The sequence below is a fragment of the Harpia harpyja genome, chromosome 5 (genome assembly GCF_026419915.1).
Source record: "Harpia harpyja isolate bHarHar1 chromosome 5, bHarHar1 primary haplotype, whole genome shotgun sequence".
In the NCBI taxonomy this organism is placed as follows: domain Eukaryota; kingdom Metazoa; phylum Chordata; class Aves; order Accipitriformes; family Accipitridae; genus Harpia; species Harpia harpyja.
In genome coordinates this window covers 21741927-21768796 of record NC_068944.1, presented here as the reverse complement: position 1 = coordinate 21768796, position 26870 = coordinate 21741927, and the positions used below count along the sequence as shown (strand labels likewise).

General features: G+C 38.9%; 2 protein-coding genes across 3 annotated transcripts in view; one reads left to right on the top strand and one right to left on the bottom strand.

Annotated features, from left to right (window-relative positions):
• Positions 1–17886, top strand: part of ARHGAP28 (Rho GTPase activating protein 28) — a 77155-nt gene extending 59269 nt beyond the window's left edge. The window contains exons 8-15 of one of the 2 annotated variants that reach the window (XM_052787091.1): positions 1148–1225; positions 4354–4516; positions 6019–6101; positions 7940–8137; positions 8852–8995; positions 11135–11289; positions 11942–12006; positions 13861–17886. In XM_052787091.1, coding sequence (XP_052643051.1) covers positions 1148–1225; positions 4354–4516; positions 6019–6101; positions 7940–8137; positions 8852–8995; positions 11135–11289; positions 11942–12006; positions 13861–13952 — 978 coding nt within the window. In that variant the 3' untranslated portion in view covers positions 13953–17886. The remainder of the gene's footprint in view (positions 1–1147; positions 1226–4353; positions 4517–6018; positions 6102–7939; positions 8138–8851; positions 8996–11134; positions 11290–11941; positions 12007–13860) is intronic. The other variant, XM_052787094.1, reaches the window with a different exon arrangement.
• Positions 17887–18992: 1106 nt separating this feature from the next.
• Positions 18993–26870, bottom strand: part of LAMA1 (laminin subunit alpha 1) — a 110892-nt gene continuing 103014 nt past the window's right edge. The window contains exons 59-63 of the mRNA XM_052787090.1: positions 25558–25716; positions 24397–24550; positions 23649–23782; positions 21187–21409; positions 18993–19539 (exon numbers count right to left, since the gene is read on the bottom strand). Coding sequence (XP_052643050.1) covers positions 19379–19539; positions 21187–21409; positions 23649–23782; positions 24397–24550; positions 25558–25716 — 831 coding nt within the window. The 3' untranslated portion in view covers positions 18993–19378. The remainder of the gene's footprint in view (positions 19540–21186; positions 21410–23648; positions 23783–24396; positions 24551–25557; positions 25717–26870) is intronic.

Genomic DNA, 26870 nt, shown 5'->3' with positions numbered 1-26870 from the left:
ACCTCTTTTGATTTTTGTAATGATATGATACCATGCAGGAAACTTCAGGAAACAAATGTCTGGTTTTCTGTTTCCCTTTCTCATTAAATTAGAGAGCCATGCAAAATTGTGCGTGTGCAGCAGTGGCAAAGATGAGTTGTCTCAGGAGTTTTAATGTCACATAAATTCAAACTGTAGGTATTACTTAGCTATTATTTCCAGAATGGAAGTGGTATCTTTTCATTGAGGTTTGTATAACAAGACGTCATTTATGTAACTAATTTGACAGTACAATGACATCCAGCAGATATCTTGGTGACAGGTACACAGACACAAGCACACGTGCAATTACACAGGTTTACATGGACTCTAAACTACAACAAATTTCCCTGTAAATACTGACAAAAGGAGAAGTGGTATGGAGTGTCAGGGGAAAGACTGACGTGACTTGAATATCTACATGACTTTGCAATCATCTCCACAGCTCCGCTGTCAAGATACCATGGGAAATTAGAAGGATCCAACAGCTAGAAGGAGGAAGCAGAGATGGTGGTGAAAATCCAGATCTGTATGAATAAATGTTAGGAAATGATTTTATTTTTTTTCCTCGTTCTAAATTATGTTAAATCAAAACATATTTATTTTTTTTATAAAGAATTAGAGTGGAAAGCCTATTCCTCTATTCACAGAAATTTCAAAATAAAATATCCTGGGATCATTTCCTAATCTGAGTTCTCAGTTCCCAGAAAGGTATGTTATCTATAGACCTTTCCATTCTGCTCCCTGGGGAAAGACTTAAACATTTCTCAGAGGTTAATTTTCCCTCAAAACACCATTGTGTTTTACCCAGTGTATCTGCCCTTTTATTAATATGTTTATGTGTTAATTGTTCTATAGCAGTGCCAAGTCTCAAATCAAGGACAGAGGGGCCTATCGCATTATCAGTTTTCCGTACTCTGCATACTCTGTATTTCAGGGTTAGGAATATGGAGAACAAATTAGGAAGGTTTATTTCCATGAGCTGGCTTGTTTTCATTAGCAAATTACATAGAAATGTATCTTTTTCAAATTAGTTTCAAGGATACCTAGATTTTAAAAAAAAATGTTAATAGTATTTTTAAGTGCTTCTGAGTATTTTCCTGGGTTTTGCTGTTGTTTTTTTTTTCAGCTGCTGCTCAAGCTTGAGGAAACAGGTTTAGAAACTGAAGGAATTCTACGAGTGCCTGGATCTGCCTCCAGAGTCAAGGTACACGTTCGTGCCAGTTTTCTGTCTCCTGGACCACAGACTCTGTAAAATAATACAGCATACCAAATTCACACTGCACATAAATACTGATGTGTGTAGCTCAGCATTTCTATTCCTACCAGTGAAAGGTCAGATTGGTTCCTGGGAACCAGTAAATCACAGAACATGTGGTCTGTTGCTTTGCATTAGTTAATGTTCTATATAAAGCACAGACTTGAAGTTGAATGCAGTTTTCTCCACTAAACATTGAGGGAATCTTTCAGTTTATCTCTGTTGTCCAAAATTGCTGTGATCTTATCTCTGGTTTAATTTATTTCAGAAATCCAGAGTTGCTAAACTGAGCGAACTTCAGATAATGATCTTATTCTATGTCATTTTAACATTTGTGTCATTTTATTTCTCATTTGTCTTCTGTGATCTTACAATTTCATGTTCCAAGTGAGAGAAATTTGGCCTGTGTTCACTGTTTGGCAGGCTCAAGTACTACATTTTCACAGGCTATTTGCGGGCTATGAACACAGGATAGTTGGTACTCAATAACCTGACATCGTGGTGCAGTAATGCTTTAAGTTGTTTCTCCAGACTAACTTGATTCCAGCACCTGGAAGCCTTTGGCAGAGGCAAATTAGGAAAACAAGTTTTTTCTGGGCTTAGTAGTGTCTACCTCTTTCCCAGATTTTTGGTTTTTTCTAGGGTTTTTTTGGTCTGGTTTAAGCAACTTCTTATAGTGCATTCTACTCCCACTTAATCATCCTCAAGAAAGCTAGTCTTGCTTTCTGAAGTAGGAAGTCTCAACACCGTGGCAGCCACACAAGTGTTGGGGATTGCTAAACATTGATGGGCTGGGGATCATCAAAAATGACTGTACAAGAAAAAGCGGCATGACATGAAACACACCAAAGACAGGCAGTAGTATCCCAGCTCCCTTTGACACTGTGGATTGATAAAAGCACTCAGCACCTTACAAAGTGCCACATTTTGCAGAAGGGAGCTCCTAATTTGGCTTGTACTTTTCAGCTTCCTCATTTTTTCATACAAATACTTAAAGTATTATTTTACACAATCTCAGTTTTTTCCAGCCTCTCTGGGGAGATTACACAGCAAGGCTGTGCTCTAACTAGATTACTTTCATATTCTTTGCATATACTGTACTGTGTCTTGTTCACTTCTTATTCACAACCTATATCCAGGGAGCTACTATGAGATATGACTTTATACATAATTCTCCCATACTGGGTGATGCCCATATGAAAGTTTTAAATTATTTGAGTTTTGGCTTCATTTAAGTGGGTCCAACAAGCCAACCAGCAAGAAAGAGATTTTTTTCAAAGCAGATCCAGATTTCATCCTTCAAAGCCTTCATACGTTATTATGACATTAGGATTTGAGGGCATTCCAAATTTATTTCAGTCTTGTTTGGAGAAAGAAAAGGCATATGGAAGTGATTAAAGTTACTCTTCTATAAAACAAAGAATAGAAGAAATAAATACAAGTTTTCCTCTGTAATCTGGTTTGTAACAAAAGCTCCAGTGAACCAAAAATATATGATAGTCTACTGTAGGATCAGTCACATTTAAAAAAAAAATTCCAAAAATGTTTTTTAAAAGTACTTAGGTACATACATATATGTATATGGGGGGGGAGTGTATAAAATATACATATAAGCTTGCCTGTGTGGATATATATTAAATGTTTATGTTTCAAAAATCTTGCTTTCTATTTCTCTAAGACTTTTTCCAATCAGCAGAAAAATGTGTAGTAGTTTTTCTGTCCTCTTCTGCTTTTGATGAGGCGAGGATTTCTGTTCCGCATTTCCCAGTCAGTTACCAGGAGAGAATTTAATCCAGGTGTTTGTATGGATTATGTGCAAAGGATGTGAATACAGAGGAAGCTGAGATAGCCCAGATTACAACCAGTAAAATACACTAGTAAAAATGAGATTGTAACATTATATACCAAATCCTGAATGACTTTCTACTTCCTTTTGTGCCAACCATTCCAATTCATTATGTGTGACCATATTTGATATGTAATTTCCTTCCATTCATGTGAGACATGGTAAACAGAATTCATTTTTAAAAGCTTTTCTGTCTGAATGGACTAAACTTTTTTGCGTATATTAAAGTACATTTGACAAAAATGTGATCTGAAACCTGGAAGTTAGCTACAGATATATTTTCTCACAGATGGTCTCACAAAAAACAGCAACAAACTTCCTATGGATAAGGCAGTGTTTGGCTAGTAATAATTGTGAAAGCTGCATTATTTATGAATATCCTTATATTACAATAGTGTCCTTCAAGCTTATTAATCCAACAAATTTTTTAAGCGCTTGCATTTTCCAAACAGTGATCTGGGTTTGAAGCCAAATTCTGTTCCTACTAGGAACCTTACTGAATATTTCTGATTCACATACGTGTGTGAAACATTGATTAGTTACCCTCCAGAACTAAATAGACCTCTGTCAGCAAGATGCTGACACTGGAGAAGAAGATGATTAAATGGGCACCCAAAATGGTATAAACAATTCTGTCTTAGATCTCTCTTGTGTTTTTGAGGCAGGGCGGGGGGGGCGGGGGGTGGGGGTGTGCGTGCATGAAGTAGAGGTTTTCTGACAGCAATGGCTTGATGCTTTTATTTTTCTATGAAGTGTCCGAATCTAATTCTAGCTATCCTAAAAGAAAACATCCTTCTAAAGACAGGAAGACGTGAAGTTAAAGCCATCTGCTCAAGGCCCATAGGCTCAGATGCCAACACACTTGCAAGTTCACTGGCAGTGAGGAAGAAATGTCACTCCTTTGTGATTTAAGGATCAAAAGCTCTTGAGAGTGTTTTAAACAAAGAGAACAGCTCTTGTCTTGCTTTAAAACTGTTCAAATGTGTCACTGGCAGAAATCTAGCTATAGCAAACCAAATTTAGCCTGGGTTGCAAAATATCCCCAGGAACCTGATTTGTTAACCTGCTCTGAACTCCGCGCGGCTGTACCTCGACCACTACTGGTTTAGGGCTACTTTAATTCAACTGCGGTGTAAACCTGCCTGTTGTTTGTAATGGGATTTCTGAAGTGATCTCAAACTGCCGGGTCAGAAGCAATGATTAAAGGTCAGATGTTCCTTTTACCTTTCAGAATCTCCATCAAGAACTTGAGGCAAAATTTTACGAAGACACTTTTGACTGGGACCAAGTACGAAATAATGATGCAGCAGGACTGCTGAAAATGTTTGTAAGAGAACTCCCAAGCCCACTCTTCACAGTAGAATACCTGCCTGCTTTCATCACGCTAGTGGAAAGTATGTGGAAATGCAGTTAGTATGGACTGATCTACATGAAATGGAATAGTAGACATTACATTTTTTTCTTTCTGAAGTAGAGAGAAAAAAAGGCCCAGTGCATTGCCTAGACATTTAAATTTTCTGTAACCTTTCCTTTTCAAATGGAAAAAAGTCTCTGCATTTAGCTAATAGCATAGACTCGTTGTGTGAATGACGCAACTGTTTAATTTAAGATTTGAAACCTGTGAGCAAACGATGGCTGAGCAATGACTTTCATATATAGACTCTGATTCACACAGACTATAGATTTCACAAATGAAAATTTCTGCAAGGTAAACTCAAGTGACTGCCTTTTAGCTGATACTCTGTTGGATCTATTTTCTCTTAAGGTTTACGCTGAGGTCAGAATATTCATACAAAGATATGCATGATCACAGAAAGCTTCAGGCAGTCAGGTTTTGTTTTCAGTGTACATACACCCTCTCATTCTCAGTACATTTTGTTCATTTCTCTTCCAGGAAGAATGCAGTAGTACTTTGCCATACCTATTGACTTCATCATTGTAAATTCACTTGAGCTAGGACAGAGTGAAACTATCAGGATGGTGAATTTATTAGGCAAATTGGTACAGAAAACTTAGGACCTTTACATAAGGTTGCAGCCAAGTTTTCAGTGTCTCCATGAGGTAGTTTAAAGGGCACGAGGAGGTGACCCCTTCTTGTAACCTTCACATACCTGAGTGTGCTCCTTGTGAGTCCCAGACTGCATGCAGTTACAATCGCTTAGCAGTTTGGAGAAGACTGAGCAGGAGGTGTCTGCACAGAATAAAGTAACCTTATTCCCTACAACAGATACACTGTCCACAACTCACACGACTTTTTTTCTCCAAATCTCTCCCATCCACCCTGAGTGGAAGCAAATGACAGAGTTATTCTTCCCATCTTCTCCACCCCAGCTCTTCCAGTGAGCATTGCACAGTGTTAGTATGTATATACCAGTTGCTGAAAACATGATGGTATTTTGTAACTGACAAGGGGCTCTACATTTATCTAGAGTGCTAGATTTGGGACAAATACTTTTAAAGTTATAAGCAATCAATCTCCACTCCAATGGCACAAGCATTCAGCAAATTACTCAATAATATTAGTTTGAAAATTTTCTGAAAACAAATAATCCATTTCAGTTTGAAAGGGGGAAAATACTTGATCCATATTCACAATACATTCTGACCATGACATTGAAGAGAAACTGGCTAGCACTGAAAAATATTGGCTTCTTGCTATCTAGACAATTTTATAGAGCCTTGTCTCCCCCTGTGACAAAGACCCAACATGATGACGAAAAACCCACACTTAAATTGATTTTATATTTTGAAAAAGGTTATGGTTAATCAACACCTAAACATGCTAGTCTCAATCAGGCAGTGGTTGCCGTGTTTCTAGAACTGCTGACCAACAAGGTTTTTAGAACAAGCCAATTACAACTGGGATTTCAAAAATATTGATTATTCATATTCTTAGAAATCTCCAAGATCAAGTTACAGCTACAAGCTTTGCATCTGTTGATCATGCTGCTGCCTGAAGCCAACAGAGACACAGCCAAGGTAAGTTCTTCATGTGCTATCACCTGCCATCTGTGGTGCTTTTGACTTTTAAATGAGACCTGGGTTTTTTTATTTTCTAACAGTCAGTTATCAGATACTGCACCGTGAAAGTATTCATCTGTGCTTTTTATCATTTCCATGAAAAGCTGTTCCAATTCCCTGGCTGTCATTTATTTTACAAGCAATTAAGAAATAGTTGCTGGAGGTATCCAACTGCTGGTGTTAGTAAATGGCTCCCAGGCATCATTTATTCTGGAGCATCTATTTCAGAGAGGCATGTTCCTCACATAGTTTGGAAAAAAAAGGTCCAGTTTCTGGGTTTTCTGTATAACTGGAACTCTCCAGGATGAAGTTAAACAAGAAGCTGCCCCCCCAGGAGCTTGCCTAGTGTACACCCAGTGCTGAAGGGCTTCCAGGGCACTGGACCAGCCTGGAGGAGGTAGTCCAATGTAAAAACCCCTGAAACATATATCTGTAGCACAGATGTCAGGACCTCAGCTTCAGCTGATTTGCCTTACAAACCCATGCCCACACTCCTGTATTACTTCCTGATACAGACATGGAGGCTACAAGCATTTTGGGTGCTTGGGAGCTCCCAGATCTGGCTGCAGCTATGTCCTGACCCTAAGAGACACTGATTGTGTCTTTGGACTTGTTTCCACATAAAGGAAACCTGGGTGAACAAGCTGCCTGGGAGCCCCCAGACATTTCGTCAGGTTCCCTGCTCATCAGGACCCTGTAGGTCCCCTACCTCTGAAAGTGTCCCACTGGTCAGTTTAGATACAGCTTTATGAGTCCAGGTGCCTTCTTTATCTGTATTTATTTATACTATAACAAGAGACAAGAATAACAACCCTCTTTAAGGCATTTGCAGGCCTACTAGTGCTCTGTAAAGAATGGCAGTTATTTCTTCTATCATAGTCCATATCGATATAGAGCTGTATACGTAAAACACATGCTAGACGAGTAGTCTTAATTATTACTAGGCTTTTATACAAAAATAGAAGTGATGACAAAACTGAATGCATCTCTACTTGCTATCTATAATGAGATTGTAGAAATTTCTCCAACAGTTTCTGTTTTGTAATTCCTGGGTTTGTAAAAATGTTTTAATTGCAACGTCAGGGTATAAAGACAGTGGTTTTAATGGTATGGTGTTGCAAAAGCACTCACTGGCAGACCCCAACTCTAACCACAGCTGCAATCCATCCTATTCAGTCACTCAAGAAAACTTTTGAATAAACTGCCCAAAAGTGAAATGAGTTTCCTTTGACTCTGCCATGCATGTGCAGAAGTGATCTCAACGAACAACCACTGAGCTCTTCCTGCTTTCATTATCCCAAAATAAAAGTTTGGGGGTTGCTGGCAGAAATTCCTCAGATTATATCACATATGGGACTGGTGTACATTTGAAGAGAGGCTGATCACCCTGGTGACCGCAATATAGAAAGCCTTGGCCAGATACATCAAAATGGATACCTCAAAATCTATGGAAGAAATTAACTATTCCATTGCAACACCTGTATATCTTTCCTCTACTACAGGATTCAGAGCCTTAGTGCAGACGCTGTACTTGACTTACAGTTTAGGATTATGCTTTAAGTGATAGATAATTTATTAATGTGTATTGTGATAACATTAACTATTCCTCTGTGATTGACACAGGTGGTTGTGCCAGAAAATATCAGAGTAATCCAAATTAGAATGCAAAAAACCCTAAATTTCACCTCCAAGTGCAAATATAGCAGCTTTTGAGCCAGACGTGTTGTGCATATGACACTGCATTTAAGAAGTAAACTATTTTGTGAGACTCAGCATAACAAGTCTTGTTTTTCCAGGCCTTTCTTCAGTTCCTGAAGAAGGTGGTTGCTAATGAAGGGAAAAATAAAATGAATCTGTGGAATGTTTCTATGATTGTTGCACCAAACCTTTTCATCTACAAAGGGAAACGTGCAAACCAACAAGAAATGCAAGCAGCCGCCACCACAGCACACATTGTGCGGCTTTTAATTCGGTACCAGGACATCCTGTGGACAGTGAGTAATGCTGGTTCCCTCTTTATGGCTCTGGTACAGAGAAGTATTTTGCCATATGCAGCAGCTCTGGAGAAATCAGAGTAAACTGAGCTTCCTAGAAGAAAAAGTTAGCTATTCTTTGGAAACTGGCTAGAGTCTTTTATATCTAGAATGAGATAGGGTGACAGATACCTCTGGATGGAGATTTACCTCACCTAAGACATCCTTTTAGCACAAATTGCCCTCTGGAGGTACCTATCCCACACTATTGTTTATACAGAATAATGCAAAGGAGAATGATTTAATCTAGATGCCTAGGTGGATATTTAAACTTCAATGAGATTAAATGACTGTTAGAAGTCTAGCCCTAATAACAGGGGCCAAAAGCGTGACTACTTGCTGGATTTCCGAAGGTTGGCATTAAGATGACGACAGTCTCAGCTCATTTCCTCATAACAGAGGGAGGATATGATGGGAAAAACAAAAACTACCTCCTAATAAAGTTCCTACAAATGCAAACATCACTAAAAAGTTTCATGTGGTATGAAAGATGATCTACAGTTTCACCAAAGGAGTAACTGTGGTTTGTTAGAGGGAGCTACTAATCGCTTGTATCTTCTGGGAATAAATAGAGCTTCTGCTGCCTAAAATTTGGTGGCTTTCTAAAGCCCCAGGGCCAATTTTATGGGGGAAAAAAATTACTGTATATTCTCAGCTCTGGTTTCCTCCCTTTAGGTCCCATCCTTCCTGATTTCTCAAGTGAGAAAAATGAATGAGGCAGCAATGAACAACAGCAAGAGGCAGCTGATGTTTGACAAAGGAGTGAGAAAACTTCTGAGGAGAAAGACCATGGAACGGGACAGACCTGAAAGACCAGAGGTATGATAAAAACATATCATTTTCAAGGGCAGCTTTAACCAGCCTCCCTTCTTTCTTACCTCATAAAAGCTTCTCAGGGTGGGGAGGAAGTTTTGCCATACAAAATAAGCTGATTTGGAAGCTGTCTTGAAAGATGTGCTTCCCACTCCAACATCCTGATAAGACAAAGCTTTGGGGATTGATTGAGAAAAGGTGAGGAAGGCAGAATGATTTCTAGCAGCCTATTAGCTTTTACAAACACATGCTGGTTTTGTACCTGTTTTATAAGAAAATGGTTATATGCGGACTGTCCTTGACAGCAATGATCTGTAGATATTCAACAAATGCATAGATCTGTAGCTGCGTAGTAGGACGGTCCATATTAGGATTAATTGCACTTACCTGTGCCCTAGTCCAGGCTACTCAATATTCTGCTTGCAAGCTTTAATTTTACAGCTTTGCATTAACTTTCTAAGCAGAGAGAAAAACCAGTTTGCCTAACATAGACACCAAAACTGGGTCTAGATTTTAAGCACCTAATGAAGTGGTTTGTGTTGTTATTCCCCATATAGTCAGAGGAGAGAGGTGGATACTTCAGAGGATTTCCAGAGCTCCAGGTGCAGTTCAGACTTAGGAAAGTCTGATACAAAAATCTTCCTTTGGAGGTCTTAAAGCCACCAGATTTTCTCCACTGCCTAAATATGGAGTTTAGGAACTTACTTGAGGTATACTACCTCAATAGATACCTAAAATTAACTTAGGTATTAGGTGTAACATATAATTTGGGCAACAAAGCATGTTGTGTACACATGCATAACGTATACAGCCCCTACAGCAGCTTATGTGTAGTATTTCCATGTAGTAACTACCTTTAATAACCTGGAGAGAAAGTCTTTAGAGTCTTCCATGGAGGTTTAAAAGAATGGAGATTGGTGAATTGTAAAAGGCGTAATCAAGGAACTGATGAAGTACTCTATAGTTATTGAAGAATAGTCTTGAAGAACAAAGGAAAAGACAAATTAGGAAGAAGTGATATTGAGATTACAAGAAATAGAGAATAAGCCACCTAATACAGACAACAGAGAAAATGCAGAAGGGAATGTCTGGGAAAAAATAGAAAGAGAAATGATACGTATGAATTGTGAATCCATGCTAATTCAGCTTTTTGGAGAAATTATTTGCCAGCACTGACTGAAATATATTGTGGGTAGGACGGACACACATTTGTGCTGCAGATGGAGACAGAGATGTTTGTTTAAAATGGCGGTGTAGACTATTGTGTTGCAAAACTGTATTCACCCTGGAACGAATACAGCGAGAGCTTCTGAGGAGAGTCAATTACTGCAGTCATTGCACCTTCAGGAAGACAAGTTCATTGATCGTAGTAATTGGCTTTGCATCTAATAAAAATGAGACTAGCCATGGCAGGTAGCTGAAATATGAAGGGTAAATTGGAGGCAAACTCTGTTTGGATAACTGAGTTGAATTTTGAGAGCACTTAACACAATCCCCAGGTCCCAGATGTTCTAAATTACACAGGGACAGAGACTGGAGAGACTATTGTACTCAGCTCAGCATGGTATTAACTGGATTAGAACTGGAATGCAAACCTTGCTAATTGATTTATCTGCCATTAATCATGGAAGAGTGCATAAACTTCATAGATGATCATTTGAACCCTACACAAGGTCAAATTTCAAATTAACAGAAACCATATGGTACTTCTGATATTTTATTGTACATATGCTTTGACCTAGTTGAAGCTATAGGAAGCGGAAACAGAAAACTGGATCTTCATGCCTCAGGAGAATTTCATCTTTTAAAGGAAGAGCAGATATTCCTAATCATTTTTATGTATTTTTAAATAAGCAATTGGTTCACTGACCAATGTTAACAGCAAGCAGTTAAAATTCAAGGACTTGACTTTATTCCATGTGAATTTATGTAGTACTTACCAAGGAGTTTTTGTCTTTGTGTTGTATCTCACTAGACCGTATCTACAAATTTGCATTTGTTTAACTGTAAATATGGTTTTTGAATAATCAAGTGAATCCAGGACAGTGATTTTTGCAAGCAACCTCAAAAGAGCTGCAGAACTGCTTCTGAATGGAGCTAGAGCAATATTTGCCTTAGACTTACTCTACTGAATATTGATTTTAGGGAGCTGTCACTTTTCCCCCATACCTGCAGTCTGACATACCAGAGGGGGTGATAAGAGTTTATGCTCCACTGCATTCAAAAGTCTCTATGGCAATTCAACTCAACAGCCAAACAAAAGCCAAAGACATCCTGGCTCGATTCCACTGTGAAAACAGGTGGGTAAATCAGAACATTTTGTTTTTCCTGAACAATAATGTCAGAACCATTAATGAATAGATTGTTCCCTTTTCAAAGACTCATTGTGTTACAAGAACTCTTTTTCTAATCTAAAATTGCTAATTTATGGTTATGTTGGTCAAAGAAATTTTAAGCACTGATTTTATTCTTTATATTTTACTTAGTAATTGGCTTCTATATAGAATCAATCTGCCCTCTGTTATGCCACTACTGAAAACATGCGTTTTATAGACTTGCTGCATAGAGAACCCAGAGGGATTGTCTTACATCTGCCCATAAAACATTAATGTTTTTATTTCTGTAAAGTAATAATTATTAACAGTTACGGGAAATGGTAAATTGTATCTGAAAGTCTTTTCTGCAAAGTCTTCCCATGTTACCACATAATACTGTTCTTGAAATAAATAATAAAAAATAAGTAATAGAATAGAAGGTTTAGTTAACCATGACACAGTAATCTACCTCTCTAGCAGATTCAGTATTCTGCAGTCCTCCATTCAGTAGAAGTCGTCACTTTTGATAAGTAAGTTCACAGGGGCAAAAATATCAATTTTTAGCTTAATATAGATGGTGGTTGTTAAGGCAGTGGTTATAACAGAAAGGCAAACTAAAGATTTTTTTCCATCCTAGCCGTGGATCATCACAGAACATGAGAGGCCAGATCCAAAGTTTACATGAAATTGGAGGAAATATAGGTAGGTCTCATTTTTGAAAATTCAATTCTGAATGTCCTTAGCCTCCGAAAACACCGCAGGGCAGTGCTGTTTTCACACAGCTGGGTCTATCCTACACTCCAGTCCATCTGCAGGAAAGGAGCCTGACCCAAAAGCTGTTAAAATCAATGTAACAATTCCTTCTGACTCCAGCGTGACTGGAGGGAGGAGACAGTCACCCTATGGCTGGATCTCAGCTGGACTCCTTACAGTCTTGCCAAATTCATCTGACCTTTCTCTTACCTCTCTCACTCTCATAATTGAGCATTTTTCCATGGTTAAGAGATCCTTAGTCTTCCTCTTATGAGCACATTCCACCTCACGGTCAAGCCTTTTCCGAAGACCTATTTCTTCCTCACTGTGTTTAATTGTTAACCTCCCCCAAATAAAAAACACAAAACTGAGAATTCAGTCCCTGTATGCATGGGTGTACTATACTCATACTAATCCACGGGCTTTATTTAGATTGTAAATTCCTTGCAGTAGGGATTTTGTTGTCTTCCGTGTTTCATGCAGTGACAGTTTTGTAATAACAACAGTGGAATAACGCAAGTTCCTGGCCTAAAGGTCAAAAGCCACATTTTAATTTGATATTGCACAGTCCTGACCCTCTTCTTTCTCTATTCTTACTAAAATTCTGGATGCTCTGTTGAATCTTTTGGCAACTATCTGATTAGATTATTCCTTAATTCTTCTAGATTCAGCTCTAAACAGTTTTTATAAAGTTACTACAAAACATTACAGACTTGCTTCAGCAGCAGTTAAGAAGCAAAGTCTTTATTAGATACACAAAGCTAAGTTTGATTAGCAATTTGTTTTGCCTAGATAAACAGGGTGACCAACCAATGCTAAAACAGGAGAAGATCCTAAAGGTCTTATGAAACAATCCCAAGTATTTCCACCATGCTCTTTCAAAAATCTGGACGTTTAAATTGCATCTTCATTTAAAATTATTTTTATAGTCCCAGATCTTTCAGGGTACCTTAGTCCACTGATTATTCATTAATTCATTTATATTGCTTTCACTTGAATAAAATCATTAGGATCCCAGTGACCTTATAAATAACTGTATAAAAATTTTACCATAATTCTTTGTGTCACAGCAATGTAACCTCACCAGTTAAATGGCTTCATCACCCAGTGTAAATGCAATATAGTCCAACAAATCAACTAAACTCAAGAATTTATTGCCTTATTACTCAATTAAGAGGCACCAAATGCCTCTTTCTGTGGCAAAGGCAGCAGGGACTCCCCAACCACCCAACTCCTATTCCCAGTCACCACCTAATGAAACCCTTTTTTTTTTTTTTTTTTTTTTTTTTTTTTACCAGCAGAACAGCAACTGCCAAAAACCTTGATATCCCTATATTTCTTTGCAAGATCCTAGCTGGATGGGAACATGTTTTACAGAGCTACTTTCTCAGCGTTTAAAAATAGTGTAGAAACAAAGTCACAGAGTTGTAATTCCAGCCCAGTAAATCCAAAGAAATAAAAAAAACCATACTGTGACACTTACAGTAACAGTGTTGTTAATACTTCTAAAGAAACCGTAATATTTCTTCACCATTTGACTAAATGCCTTGTCCATAACTCGGCATAATGCAGGGCATCCTGCCTGGAAGTGAAAGTGAATTCATGACTCTCACTGAGTAAAATCACTGGCAAATTTACCAAAGCCCCTGTCTGTATCCAGCCAAGATGTAAGCTGGACACACTAAACCAGGCTTGCTACGTGCAAGTCGGAGATACATTCCAGGGCATTTTAACATAGCTCTGTCCCATTTACTAATGTGCTCAAAACATCCTATGAATCATGGCTGCTGATTTCCATTTCAGGTCAGCACTGTTTGGATCCAGATGCATACATGTTAGATGTTTACCGTGCAAATCCTCAGGCAGAATGGGTGATAAAACCAAAAGCAACCTGAAGCAGAAGTCTGCGGTGTGCTGGACAAAAGCCAAATGGGCAACAGTGATGCCTGTCATTTTAATAAGCTCTTACCAGAGACGAAACAAAATGGTAGCTACAGGACATCATTCCTTCCTACTGTACTGTCCAACTGATGTTCACCATGTACTACTTTTGGTATAAGCATTATCACTCCAGGTTCTAGACCATCGGAAAATATCACATCAATTATGCTTTCATACGGATTACACTTGTGCCAGTTGGCCCAGGAGTTAAGGACGAACCAAGGTACGGTGCACAGAAAACAACCTGTGGCATACGGAGTTGTTTGTTTCCTGATCTGGTGTTAGAACATGAATTTTTGGAAAGGATCCAGTGGCATCCAAGGATGTATGAAACACGACCGACCACAGCATAACACAGAAACATCACAGAGACATTCAAGAAGAGAAAGTATTTGTCACGCATGGAAGAGAGGAGCTTGACCTGCAGCAGTGCCAAGACATAGCTGTGTGACAAAAATCAAACCTTTCTGCCGAAAGTAAACCTGTACAGCGTGCATTACTGCAATATTTACGTCTCTCCATCACTCCTCATGAGTATCTGATGCTGGGAAAGGGAGGGAGGCAGGAGGAAGAACTACTGCATAAACAGCTATATTGCTTTATGTACGTACCACTGTATATATTACTACCAGTCTTCCAAATCATCTGTCTGGATCACATTACTGTGTGCAATTGTAGCACCACAAACCATTTTCTCCTTCCTTCCCCTGTCACACACACAAGCTTCAGGAGACAAATGCTAGGTGAGAAGGGGCATATTCCGCTGGCTCTATTTTTTACTTGACACTCTCAGATTTAAGTCTGTGTAATGCCATAATATGAGATATGTGTTAATGGTGCCACTTATAGCCATCATCTTTTTTGTTAAATATTATAGTTTCTTAATTTGTAACCTGATTTTTGTTTATTTTAGCTTTAATACGTAAGCAACTTTTATACTATTCAGCTGCATTGAGAAGAGAGATCTTTGTCCAGATCTTGTATAATACAGCATGGAGAAGAAAAAGAGCTTCCAATGAGCAGAGGGATTTAATACTCTTATTTAACATTTACACATTAAGGCTTTAAAACCATAGCCAAACTAGGCCCTGTTGTGCTGAGGGTTTTACAAATCCATAGCAAATACATAGCAACTCCTTTTACAGATGGCATGCAGTCTGAGAAAACACACAGGCTGACAACAGAACAGTGGGCTGCAACTGCATTGGGAATGCAGCACAGCAAATGGACGTATGTCTAGTTTTTAGCTAGTCACAACAGCGAGCACCATTCTTCACCTAATCCTCTTGTTTTGGGCTGTACTTTACAGAACTAAAGCATGTTTGTTGAGTAGGGAAATCACAAGTCTCTGGAAAACAGCAAGTATTTTTTTTTTTTCTTTCAATCTTCAGTCTTATGCAAAAAATGGGAACTAATGCCTTCAACTGCACTGCAATGTCTCCATCGTTGGATGACGATATTGTACAATGAATTCACCCACAGTCTGAGCAGTGGGTTTTGTTCCTGATCTGGACACACAGATGAGGCAGAAGCTAGTGCCCTGTTTACCAGGTAGCAATGTAAAAGTGTTCTGAACCAAGTCCTCCAGGTGAACATAAAATGTACTGTCCTGCAGAGAAAGCCTGTAACTTGTGATGCTCTGCTGAAGCTGTGTGATGAAGATTTGCACATTCTAGAAACCCTACTTCTGGTTCAAAGTTAATCGTGTTCTCCAGTAGTTAACTTTCATTGTTAGTGTTCAGTGAAAGAAATCGATGTTGAATCAGTAATTTTACCAGCAACAATAATGTCTACAGAGGGCAGAGCCCATCTTTCTTTCTTACCTTCTTGAGATAAAAAATGATAAAATTTAGCAACATTATCCTTTCATTTTCTCTAAAACATTTTAAACTTGCTTTTTTTTTCTTCTTAACACTAATGGATGCATAGTTGCAGCCAGGAAAAGACTGGGACAGTTGTATTATAAAATATGAGGCTTATTTTGACAACTATTTATTTTAAATATATGAGAGAGAGTAGATCTGTGGTTTGTTCATAGGACTAAGTATAAACATTTTGTCAAGTGCTTTGCTCCTGATTCCCTTTAGTTCCCTCTGTGGCAATGGACAACTCTTTCTACTATGCTGCCCTTTTCTTTTAGCTGTAAAATAGGGCTAGTACTTTCCTTATAAAGGTAACATGAGAATTAGTTGAGTTAAATTCTGCTCTCAGATGCAGCTAAACAATTCCCTGAGCAGAACAGGAGCTATAAACATCCACCTAGGAAGGACAAACTCAGCAAAGGGATTTTATGTGGAAAGTGCTTTGAATACGCAGAACATCATATAAATGCTAAGCATCATTGTATTTATAGCCAACGAAAGAGCTTTTACAACTATACAGAAAGCCGAAACATTAACTAAAGAATTTGAAATGTAGCAAACGAGAACTTTCTACAGTACTTTCAGACAAAATACATTGACCTCCTCTGTCTTGCCCACTCACTTCACTCTGTGTTCTCAATGGCCATGCAAGGAAAAGTACAGAGCACCCATGTGTTCACATGGTAACTTGCTCAGCATGTTCTGGACTCTGAAACAAGGACTTCATCAAAATTATTTCTGAACTAGATCTCACTGTATTCCATACAGGATACAAGGGGCTTTTGGACGACTTTCTCCTTTTACCACTTTGCAACTTAGGAAAGCCAAATCTGATGTAATGAAATGCATCCTGTGAACAGTTGTTTTATACTAAAATTGCCTATGACTTTAGAAGACATGCGTATTAGCAGATGAACTAGATTCTACGTACAGTGCCCAGACTACTACAGCACAGCCAAATACCTGCTGTCTCTGAAACAGAATGGCAAAATTCTTTTTTGATACAAATGGACCTAATGACCCATGTGTACTGTGGTTAATACTGTTACACATTAAGTTGTTTTGTGTTGTTGTGGTACACTAACTTGATTTAATATGCAGCAGACAAACTGAACAATATCTATGACATTTTTGAATAGGAGGTCTCAACTTTAGGCCTTGTATTTCAAAAAGCTGGTGGAGGGACCGGGAATTTTGTTCGTCCTAACAGCAGTTGAAGTCAAGTTATGATAGGATCATCACCTAACAAAAAGCAACATGTGGAAAGCTATTAAGAAGGAAGTGGTAGCAAGCAGGGAGAAACTTACTCAGCAAACTCCGAAGATGCCTCAAGCATTTATGTATTCCATGGTTCTACAAAGACGGCATTTTGCATATCAACACATAGACAGAGAGAGTGTATTGCAAGAAGTAGGTATTGGAAACAGACTGGAATGTTCTAACCTGTTTATGCAGCTGACGTCATTAGAATATGCGTGTGTGTGTGTGTGTGTGTGTGCAAATGTGTCTATGTATAATATTAACTACCTCACTCTGCATTTTCCAGGAAAAATATTTTGGCTTAAAGGTTTACTATTCCAAAACTTTCTATTATTAATTTCACCTCTCCACTAGTCTTTAACATTGATAAAATGTTTCTCCTTCTAAGAGCCAAGATTTGGAAATTACCAAAAAATATATATTAAAAGACATATTTCAGGATATGGATTAAATTTTATCCAAACCGTGTTGCCTCAATTACTGCTTGTAATGTAAACCTTATGAGATCAGATCTTGGGGTTAATAGACAATACAACCATACTGTGTTTCAGTTTTTATTTTTCAATGGCTTTCCATTAATGCGCATCTTCTCTGGAAAATAATACGATGCCACTAAACAAAGCAAAATGTTTGTATGTACATTTCCCTTACAATCCTCATTATGTTATGTGTTTTGTTGAAGTAACCCTGCACGCAAGTGTATTTGTACAGGAGAATGTGTCCATTCTATTGTATCCATGTAAAAAATAAAAACAATACCAACAAAGCAAGCTCTTCAAATCTAAACACGTGGTTTTCAGATAGAAGCAGCTGACAGAAATTGCAAAAAGCAGTGGTGAATCTGTCTTAAAAGCAACTCTGTTATAGCACCTGAACAGCTAGCTACACAGTGAACCACATTCTGCCATCCTTCCTCAAGTGGAACAGTTCTTTGCTCTTGCACTGCCTTGATGCACGCTACAAAAGGACGCTGCTTGGAATCCTGCCTCACTGAAATCCATGACAAACTGCTTTGGGGTTTCATTTGAGCCAGTATTTTTTAAACTAGTATGAAATACATAGAGCAAAACTGACTTTAGAACAAATTGTAAAAATGCATAGTAAAAGCCAAACAAAATTGTAAGAAGCAAACAAAAATGCTGCTAGTTCAAAGAGAAAAAAGGAGAGGGAAGTGACTTGTAAAGAACTATGTTTATTACAGATGCATCTTCAAGTACAAAACATGTTTGTCACTGCTCAGTGGTCAGGCCAGCTGATGAATGGATGGCCTTACTTGAGACAGATCAAGTGCGTGTCCCCCAAGCCTGGCTCAAGCACAACTACTGGAAGACTCATTTTAGAAACAGAGGCAGACACTGTAGGAAAAGGTAAAGACAGAACTGCTGACTGGCCTGTGAATTAGGAATCACAGAACACCAAAGGTGCTTCCCTGTGTCCTGTAAGAAATACTGTTTTCCCAAGAAAGATGCATTAGTTCTCATTGCCAAAATACATAGCTGTTCCCAAGCCAGACCCAAACGGTTTCTTCACCAACAAAACATTTCATGTGCATCTCTATGCTGTGGAGTTGCTGCTTGTCCTGCAGCTGATTAGATGAAAACATAAACAGGAACATAATCCTCCTAGACAATGTGACTATAATGGGGGTCAGAAGCACTGGATATTATGGCAGAAGGAAAAGGGATTGGAGCTACCATACAAAGTATAAATAAGAAAATTCTATTCATTAGACTCTGAATCTGAGACCTTCAAAATTATGCCTTTAGTCTCCTGCTCCCTCTGCTGGACTCCATCCACTTGTACTTTTCACTTCTTAGCCTTCTAGCTCTTTTTCTTCTAACTGAAATGTATGGACAACTGAACTACATGAAATAATGCACAGTTTATTGTAGTTTTATTATGTGGTCCAAAATTATTACCTTTTTATAAAATGACCAACACACAATAAAATGAAATACTGTCAAGTAATCAAAAGAAAACATACTGTAAACACTGATTAATAAAAATTCCCCAAAGAAAAATACCCAATTAATGCCATTAACATTGTAGCAGAGGTATTTGTTGTTTAAAACCATTTAGTTAAAATGCAGACGTAGAGCTTCTGACTAAAAAAAAAAAAATAAATGACCTGAGTTGGAAAACAACCAGAAAATCAAGGAGATGTAGGCTCTTACCAATTCTTTTCATTACAAAATGAGAATGAAAAATAACAGATCAACAAAAAAACCCCTCTCAGTCCAGACACGCTTTGCTGCAGTTCAGTGCTCAGCCCCAGGGCAGGAATGAGGAAAGACTCCACGCAGGTCAAAAGCTCTGCTGAAGTCAAACAATTCTGCCTGTTGGCCCTTGGTCAACACAAGGTTCCTCAAACAGCCACGGAATGAGCTCTTGCTCGTGAGGCAGTTTTGCTTCACATCAGCTGAAAAACAAATGTGAAATACGTAGAATCTATTTCCAGTGAACTGAAACAATATAAAGATCCAAGTTATTATTCAACTGCTTCCCCTCCCTCCCAAACAAGCGATAAAACCAACACCAGAGGAGCGCCAAGTTCCTTTCATGTTTGGATGATCTGAGACATCCCACCATGGACAGTCACTGCTGCCTTCAAGCATAAGCCATGCACTGAGACAAGTTGTGCAGTTGCAGAAATAGTTTGTCCCAGGGGACAATGTGAGATAAAGAGAGGGGAAAAGAAGGGGAAAGCCACTCTACATAGGTGTCTTCCAAGTTAAAATTGAAACTGGCAGAATATGAAGCAACAGCTGAGCTGTACAGTCATGGACTCCGTTGGCAAACCAAACTATGAGGTTGGTAGAGAGTCCAACTCTTTTCTTCCATACCACCTGTGAAACAGTTCATTCCACCTTTGCAGTACTCAACTAAACTGAAGAATTTCTCTGTTCTCTATGAACAGATGGAGCACAAAGAACAATTAGTATCTCATTACCCTATTTAAAAAAAAAAAAAGGGGGGGGGGGTCACAAGATGCTGATAATGTTGCTTTGGTATTTGAGGAAGACCAAATATTAATCAAGATCTGGTTAATTAGCATTAATTCATTTTTCATAAAGCACTAAAACCTTGTCCAACAGAAGGCTCTGTAACATTTCAAGCTATTATCCCTAAAGCTTTCCAAATATTTAAAAGCTGAGTGTGCCCTTCAGACATGACCACTCTGTTTTCACACAAATGGAAACATCTGAACTGATAAACTGTAACAGCTGTTTTAGAGACAAATGGATATGGGCATTTTATGCTATGTTTAAAAGCATAAGATATTCAAAACTGTACGAAGCCTACTCACTCTCAGTACCGATGTGTTCATTGAAAGGTATGCCTGCAAAAAGGCCAAACTCATGATGTTCAAAATTCAATCCTCTTAATGAATACAGTCTTGACTCAAACTATCAACTAATTAGTTGCACAACTTAATTGAAAATTAATTCAATTACATATTTTTTGTGTTACTATCTTTTAATATTATCATCATAGTATGATTGACACAGTTACTTCAGAAGGGAATTTGCACAGAACAAGGGAAATACATGTTCATCTGCAGCAGCTTGACTTCTGCCTGCACAGCCCCTGATACGGAACATTAGCAAAAATAAAGCAGGGAAAAGCACTACAGAAACCTTACTCAGATGAATGCAAAGGAAAGCCTTAATATCAAATTGACTGCGAAAGAACTACACCTTAACATACACAGGCAGGAATATTGTGAAGTCAGAGAGACAGCGAAAGACAAACCACATGGAAAAAATCCTTCACAGAAACTAAGGAGCAGATTTGTGTAGGAAAGTGATACGAGTTCAGTTATCTTACCAACACACTCAACAGCTAAGTGCAGTCCTCCACAAAGACAGTATACACAAATATTAATATGCTGTGATCTCAGCAACTGTGGAAAATGGTAACTATGATTTATAACGCAATCATGAACTTCATGAATCAGAGAGAGGTAAGGGGAGAGGGAAGGAGGGCGCATATGTTAAGAGTAATTCTTATGAGCAAGAGTAAAAGCAGGAGGAAGAGAAGGGAAAAGAAATATTATTGTACCTACCAGGATAGCCTCCAACGTAAATGGGATTGTTTGTATCTGCAGATGTTGACTGGATGTAAGGATTATCAGTTTGAACCAAATTCCCATCAACTATCAGCACAATACTATTTTTGCTTTTGTTTGCTTGAAGCTTGTGCCATTTTCCATCACACAAACTATTTGTGCCTCTTGGTTCATATATAGCTGTTATTCTGCCAGCTCCATTGTTGACATGGAATAAAACCTGTATAAACAGCCAGATGCCAATAAAGATATAAAGTAAGAATACATGAACTAATTTGCCTAGATAAAAGCACAATCATGCTGGTGCAGAGATTTCTGTTTTAATAAATGTTTAGTAATTATGCAAAGCTAATTTTTACTTTGATAGATAGAGTGTGTCCTTACTGAAGTATCTTTAAAATCTGAAAGACTTGGATCCATCCATGCATCCATAGCTTGGTATGCTTCACTTAGGATTTCAATGTTTTTAACAAATATAAATCAAGTAATTTTCTCACAGAACGTGAGACTTCAGACCTGAAAGAAGATCCACTGAAGAGAAAGAGAATGGACTGAAAGCACTTGTCATTGCCAATACATGTATTGATTTATTTCATGTATTTATTTTTCAAAGCAATAGACATTTCCTCAACTCTGTGGTGAGGATTAATATGTAAATATTAACTGAGAAAGTATGTCTCTTGGAAACAGTGATATCTAACACTGTCTCTAGCTATGAAGTTTTGAATAAAAAATGAGCTATTTCTGAGAAAAGCAAATACTTACGAGCAATCAAGTATATATTTTTTGTGCACGAGCTGACTGGAGAACTATGTATTGATTGTTAAAAGGTTTATGGAGCAAAACTGCCAGTAGAAGTAGAGAGTGATTTAATTGCTCATGAATATTTGTATTGTGTTTGCGTGGCAAGGTTTTGGTAGTGGGGGGGGGGGGGGGTGGCTACAGGAATGGCTTCTGTGAGAAGCTGCTAGAAGCTTCCCCTATGTCCAACAGAGCCAATGCCAGCCGGCTCCAAGATGGACCAGCTGCTGGCCAAGGGCAACCCCATCAGTGACACTGGTAGCACCTCTGGGATAATAGATTTAAGAAGGGAAAAAAAAGTTGCTGTGGAACAGAAACTGCAGCTGGAGAGAGGAGTGAGACCATGTGAGAGAAACAACCCTGCAGACACCCAGGTCAGTGAAGAAGGAGGAGGAGGTGCTCCAGGTGCTGGAGCAGAGATTCCCCTGCAGCCCGTGATGAAGACCATGGTGAGGCAGGCTGTCCCCCTGCAGCCCACAGAGGTCCACAGTGGAGCAGATATACACCTCCAGCCCATGGAGGACCCCACACCGGAGCAGGTGGATGCCCCCAAAGATGGCCATGACTCCATGGGAAAGCCCGCACTGGAGCAGGCTCCTGGCAGGACCTGTGGACTTGTGGAGAGAGGAGCCCACACTGGAGCAGGTTTTCTGGCAGGACTTGTGACCCCATGGGGGACCCATACTGGAGCAGTCTGTGCCAGAAGGACAGCACCCCACGGAAGGAGCCCACACTGGAGCAGTTCGTGAAGAACTGCAGCCCGTGGGAAGGACCCACACTGGAGAAGTTCATGGAGAACTGTCTCCCATGGGAGGAACCCAATGCCAGAGCAGGGGAAGAGCGAGGAGTCCTGCCCCTGAGGAGGAAGAAGTGGCAGAGACAGTGTGTAATGAACTGACCGCAACTCCCATTCCCTGTCCCCCTGCACCGCTGGCAAGGAGAAGGTAGAGGAAATTGGGAGTAAAGTTAAGCCCAGGAAGAAGGGAGGGGTGGGGGGAAGGTGTTTTAAGATTTGGTTTTATTTCTTATTACTCTACTCTGGTTGATTGGTAATAAATTAAGTTAATTTTCCCCAAGTTGAGTCTGTTTTGCCCATGGTGGTAATTGGTTGAGCGATCTCTCCCTGTTCTTATCTTGACTCATGAGCCTTTCATCACATTTTCTCTCCCCTGTCCAGCTGAGGGGGGGCAGTGAAAGAGCAGCTTTGGTGGGCACCTGGCAACCCGCCAGGGTCAACCCACCAGAATATTGAAAAAGAGATTACAAAACAGGGTGCTTTGTACATGCAATAATATGTTTATCAAGGACAAGTGTAGCTCTATAGCAGAAAAAGTATTAAGCTATAAGAAAGGTATATATTTGGTCTAACATACAAGGTATGTTGTACAGGAGGTCACAGTGGCTGCAGACTAACATAAATAACACTAATTAAGAAGGCAAAAAGTTCCAGTGACTTCTGCTAATCTCACATTTTATCGTATGATGATGAGAAATCTTGAGACTAAAAGTCTGTCCCATACTAGTTCTGTGGGGATTTGGTTCAGACATTTTGCCTCCATCCCATTTCACTGGTGTCTATTTAGTGCTACCCAACAGTTCTAGCCTCCTAGTTTTAAGCAAGCCTCATGAAATGAGTGTGACAGCACAGGGCAGCCTACCTTGCCATTTACAATCTCCAGTCCAATGGCATCAACCTTAGCACTGCTGACCCCAAGGAGAACACCATGCATTGCTGTTGTATGAAACTCCAGTGTGATGTTCACATCAGATCGGACTTTATAACCTTCTCTGACTGAAAAGAAGTTATAAGCTTCTAATAGAAAACTTGTAACCAACAGTACAAAGTAGAACACATACATTGTCATTAGAAGGCCTAAAAAGCTTGTTAATTACTCTGCCAGGATAGGACCTTGCAGAACCTCTGAAAAGTAAGTTTTCCAAAGTCATAATTCACATTTTATACTAGAAAAGGCAAATGTCCAAATAATTTCTTTCATTAATTTAGATTTAATACATTCTATCTTATTTGTAAGAAACTGTAACAAGCACATACTAATGTAATCCTTCATGTTACTTCACAAGCACCCTACGTCTTTTGTCTCCATACCCTTTAATAGACCTTAACTTAACATCATGAACATGGATATTCTTAGCTTGAAGAAAGAGGTAGTTCATTTCTTTCCCAGTACTAGAATCACTAGCTCCTTCATTTGTGGAAGATAGCCCTTTGCAGAAATGGCCACTTTTGGATGTATGTAGTAAAGGAACTCAGAAATACATATGCAGGGCATGCACTCTTTGTGTGAGGAGTCAATTAATTACACAGAGTTCCAGCAAGACCTAAAAAGAGTATGTTTGCATTAACATTAATTCAGTACAGTACTGCTTTCATTTAATGACACTTACCAAGAGCAGCAAAGCCACTCCCATCAAAGAAAGTACCTTCCTGCACAGTTACATAGCATTTATTCACAGCAAAGATGGAGACAGGGCTCTCATTGTCCAGTTGCTTGCTGTTAATTGTCATGCTACCAATGCAGGCAGGAATACTGTGAGTCACCTAAGCACATTGAAATATAAGAGTTCACATGTAATACAAACCGCTGCCATGCTCTCTTAGTAATTGACTTGTAAATAAAAAATTCTCTGAACAAAACACAGCAGGATCTAAAATATTTACATAATTACATTTCTATTTATTACACATACAAGGTTACAAATGTACATAATGTCTTGGAGTCAAAATAAATATTGTTTAGAAACACAGTATTCACTCTCTAGCATAAAGAAAGAATTGTAATTTGCCTGAATGTGAGCAGGGATACCTCCAGCAATTAAGGACATTCCAAACATGCTTCAGCAAATTAACAAGTAAATCAAGATTTTGTAAGACATTTTGGAAGTATAGATCACCAGATTTCTATCCAGCAAAAAGATTACTCACTATTACTATTTTCTAGCAATTACAGATTCAAAGTATTAAAATATTTTTTAGCCCCATTATCCAATTAAAAAGCATGGGTGAAGAAAGCATGCCCAGGAATTGAGAAACATTGTTATCAGCACCAGAATCCTCCCTGAGATAATGGGCTGCACAAGGAGGAAGGCGACAAAAACCTGCCCTCTAAAAGTATGTGTAAAAAGTATGTTTTAATTTCAGACAGCTAAAGCTAGCCTTTCAGAGATATTTAATGCACCTAATTCCTATTTGAATGCAATAGTACTTAGGTACCAAAATGTCTGAGATTCTAGGTCGTATTTTTATCATATACTATGAAACACAGAAATTTATATTCATTACCTATTTTTAACAGAGATTGATAGAAGGAAAAAATCTATTAAGGGCTAAAACACAAGAATACAAGGTGTAGCTAGAGTTGCTAAGCCATAGAAAGCTGGCAAGATTTATCTGGTAAAGGGTCATTACTTTCTTTGTTGTTTCCTTCCCTAAGTACTTCTTTTTTGCCCCTGTCAGAGACAGGATACCAAATTAGATGGGTTTGTTGCAGTATACTCATTCTAGTATTGCAAAATGTCAGAGATGCTCCACCACCCCAACCTTCTTACATTCCCAAGATTCTTTGGCACATAGTCTAAGGGGAGTCCTCCCACGTAGAGCTTCCCCTCCACATCCAAAGAACTGCCATCTCCCAGAGCGCTGACTGCTACCAATTCCTGTCCGTCCACAATGATTATACCTTTTCTTTTAACATATTCTGTCTTTATCTGGAAATAATGAGAGCATGCAAACATGAATCAGTAAGCTGAATCAGTTATCTAGTCGTCATTTGCCATACAAATAAGCAAGACAAATTTTTAGTGTTTACATTGCTTTGATATACTGTACTGAGGCATCCTCTTGAAATTCATTGTGAGGCTAAGGCCATTTCAGAACGCAACTGAGCAGCTAAACTGCTTCCTTGCCTCCCCAAGGGCTCACAATGATTGCATGTTGTCCTGCATAAGTTTTTCAGTGTCTTAACAATCATTATTTAAAACCACTAGTTTATTGTCTTAGGATACAAGTACAACACTGAGTTTGAAGAGGGGAGTACTGTGCTGGTCGTCTTCAATTATTGTGCTGCCTACCAGCTGAGCCATCTTAGCTTTCTGAAGAGCATACTCCTACACTGTAATTTTATGATGGGCAGTGCTGAATTTGCTATGACCAAAAAGCCTTCCAGTTCTGTCCATCTTGTTCATTCATGCCCCTATGCCTTCCTTGCACTAAAGGAATTAGTCACATGCAGATGAGGGTCTTTACTTGAAGTCAGCTAGCCTTTTATTCTTCCTTGGTTACTTTTAGCCCCACTCAGAATCCTGACCAGGTTCAACATGAGGTTTCATGAACATTTGGGTTGCTAAAGGGACAAAGTGGTACAGCAGGGTGATATGAGCAGATGGCAGAGAATGGGAAGAAGTGCTTCTTTCAGCAGCAATGCATTAGCTTAAATTGATTGTAGAGCTACTGCAATAATCACCCCCAGCTGTGAAGTGGTGTGACTCAGCCTTAATCTCCAAAAAAGAGGTTCAAAGCTCATGTTTTTATGTCCTGGGTAGTAAAGGTATATCAGCTCTCATATGGAATCTGTTCACCTCTTAAAAAGTGGATAGTGTGAGTATGAGTTTTACATCAGTATATTTAATTTTAAACATGCAGCTATAAATCCTGGAGTGTTCTTCCTTTCAGGGTAGGCAGGAGAGCTTAACTGCAATCTCTTTCTGACAGAAGTTCACATTTGCTTTTTTTATTTTAGTTTTTTCTTCCGCTGAGTATATATGAAAAGCAAAAATAACACTCTGCTGATTCCCAAGGCACCTAGGAGAGGTGGCAGCTTTGTGTCATCAATCACTTAGTCCCACAGAAGCCAATTCCTGGA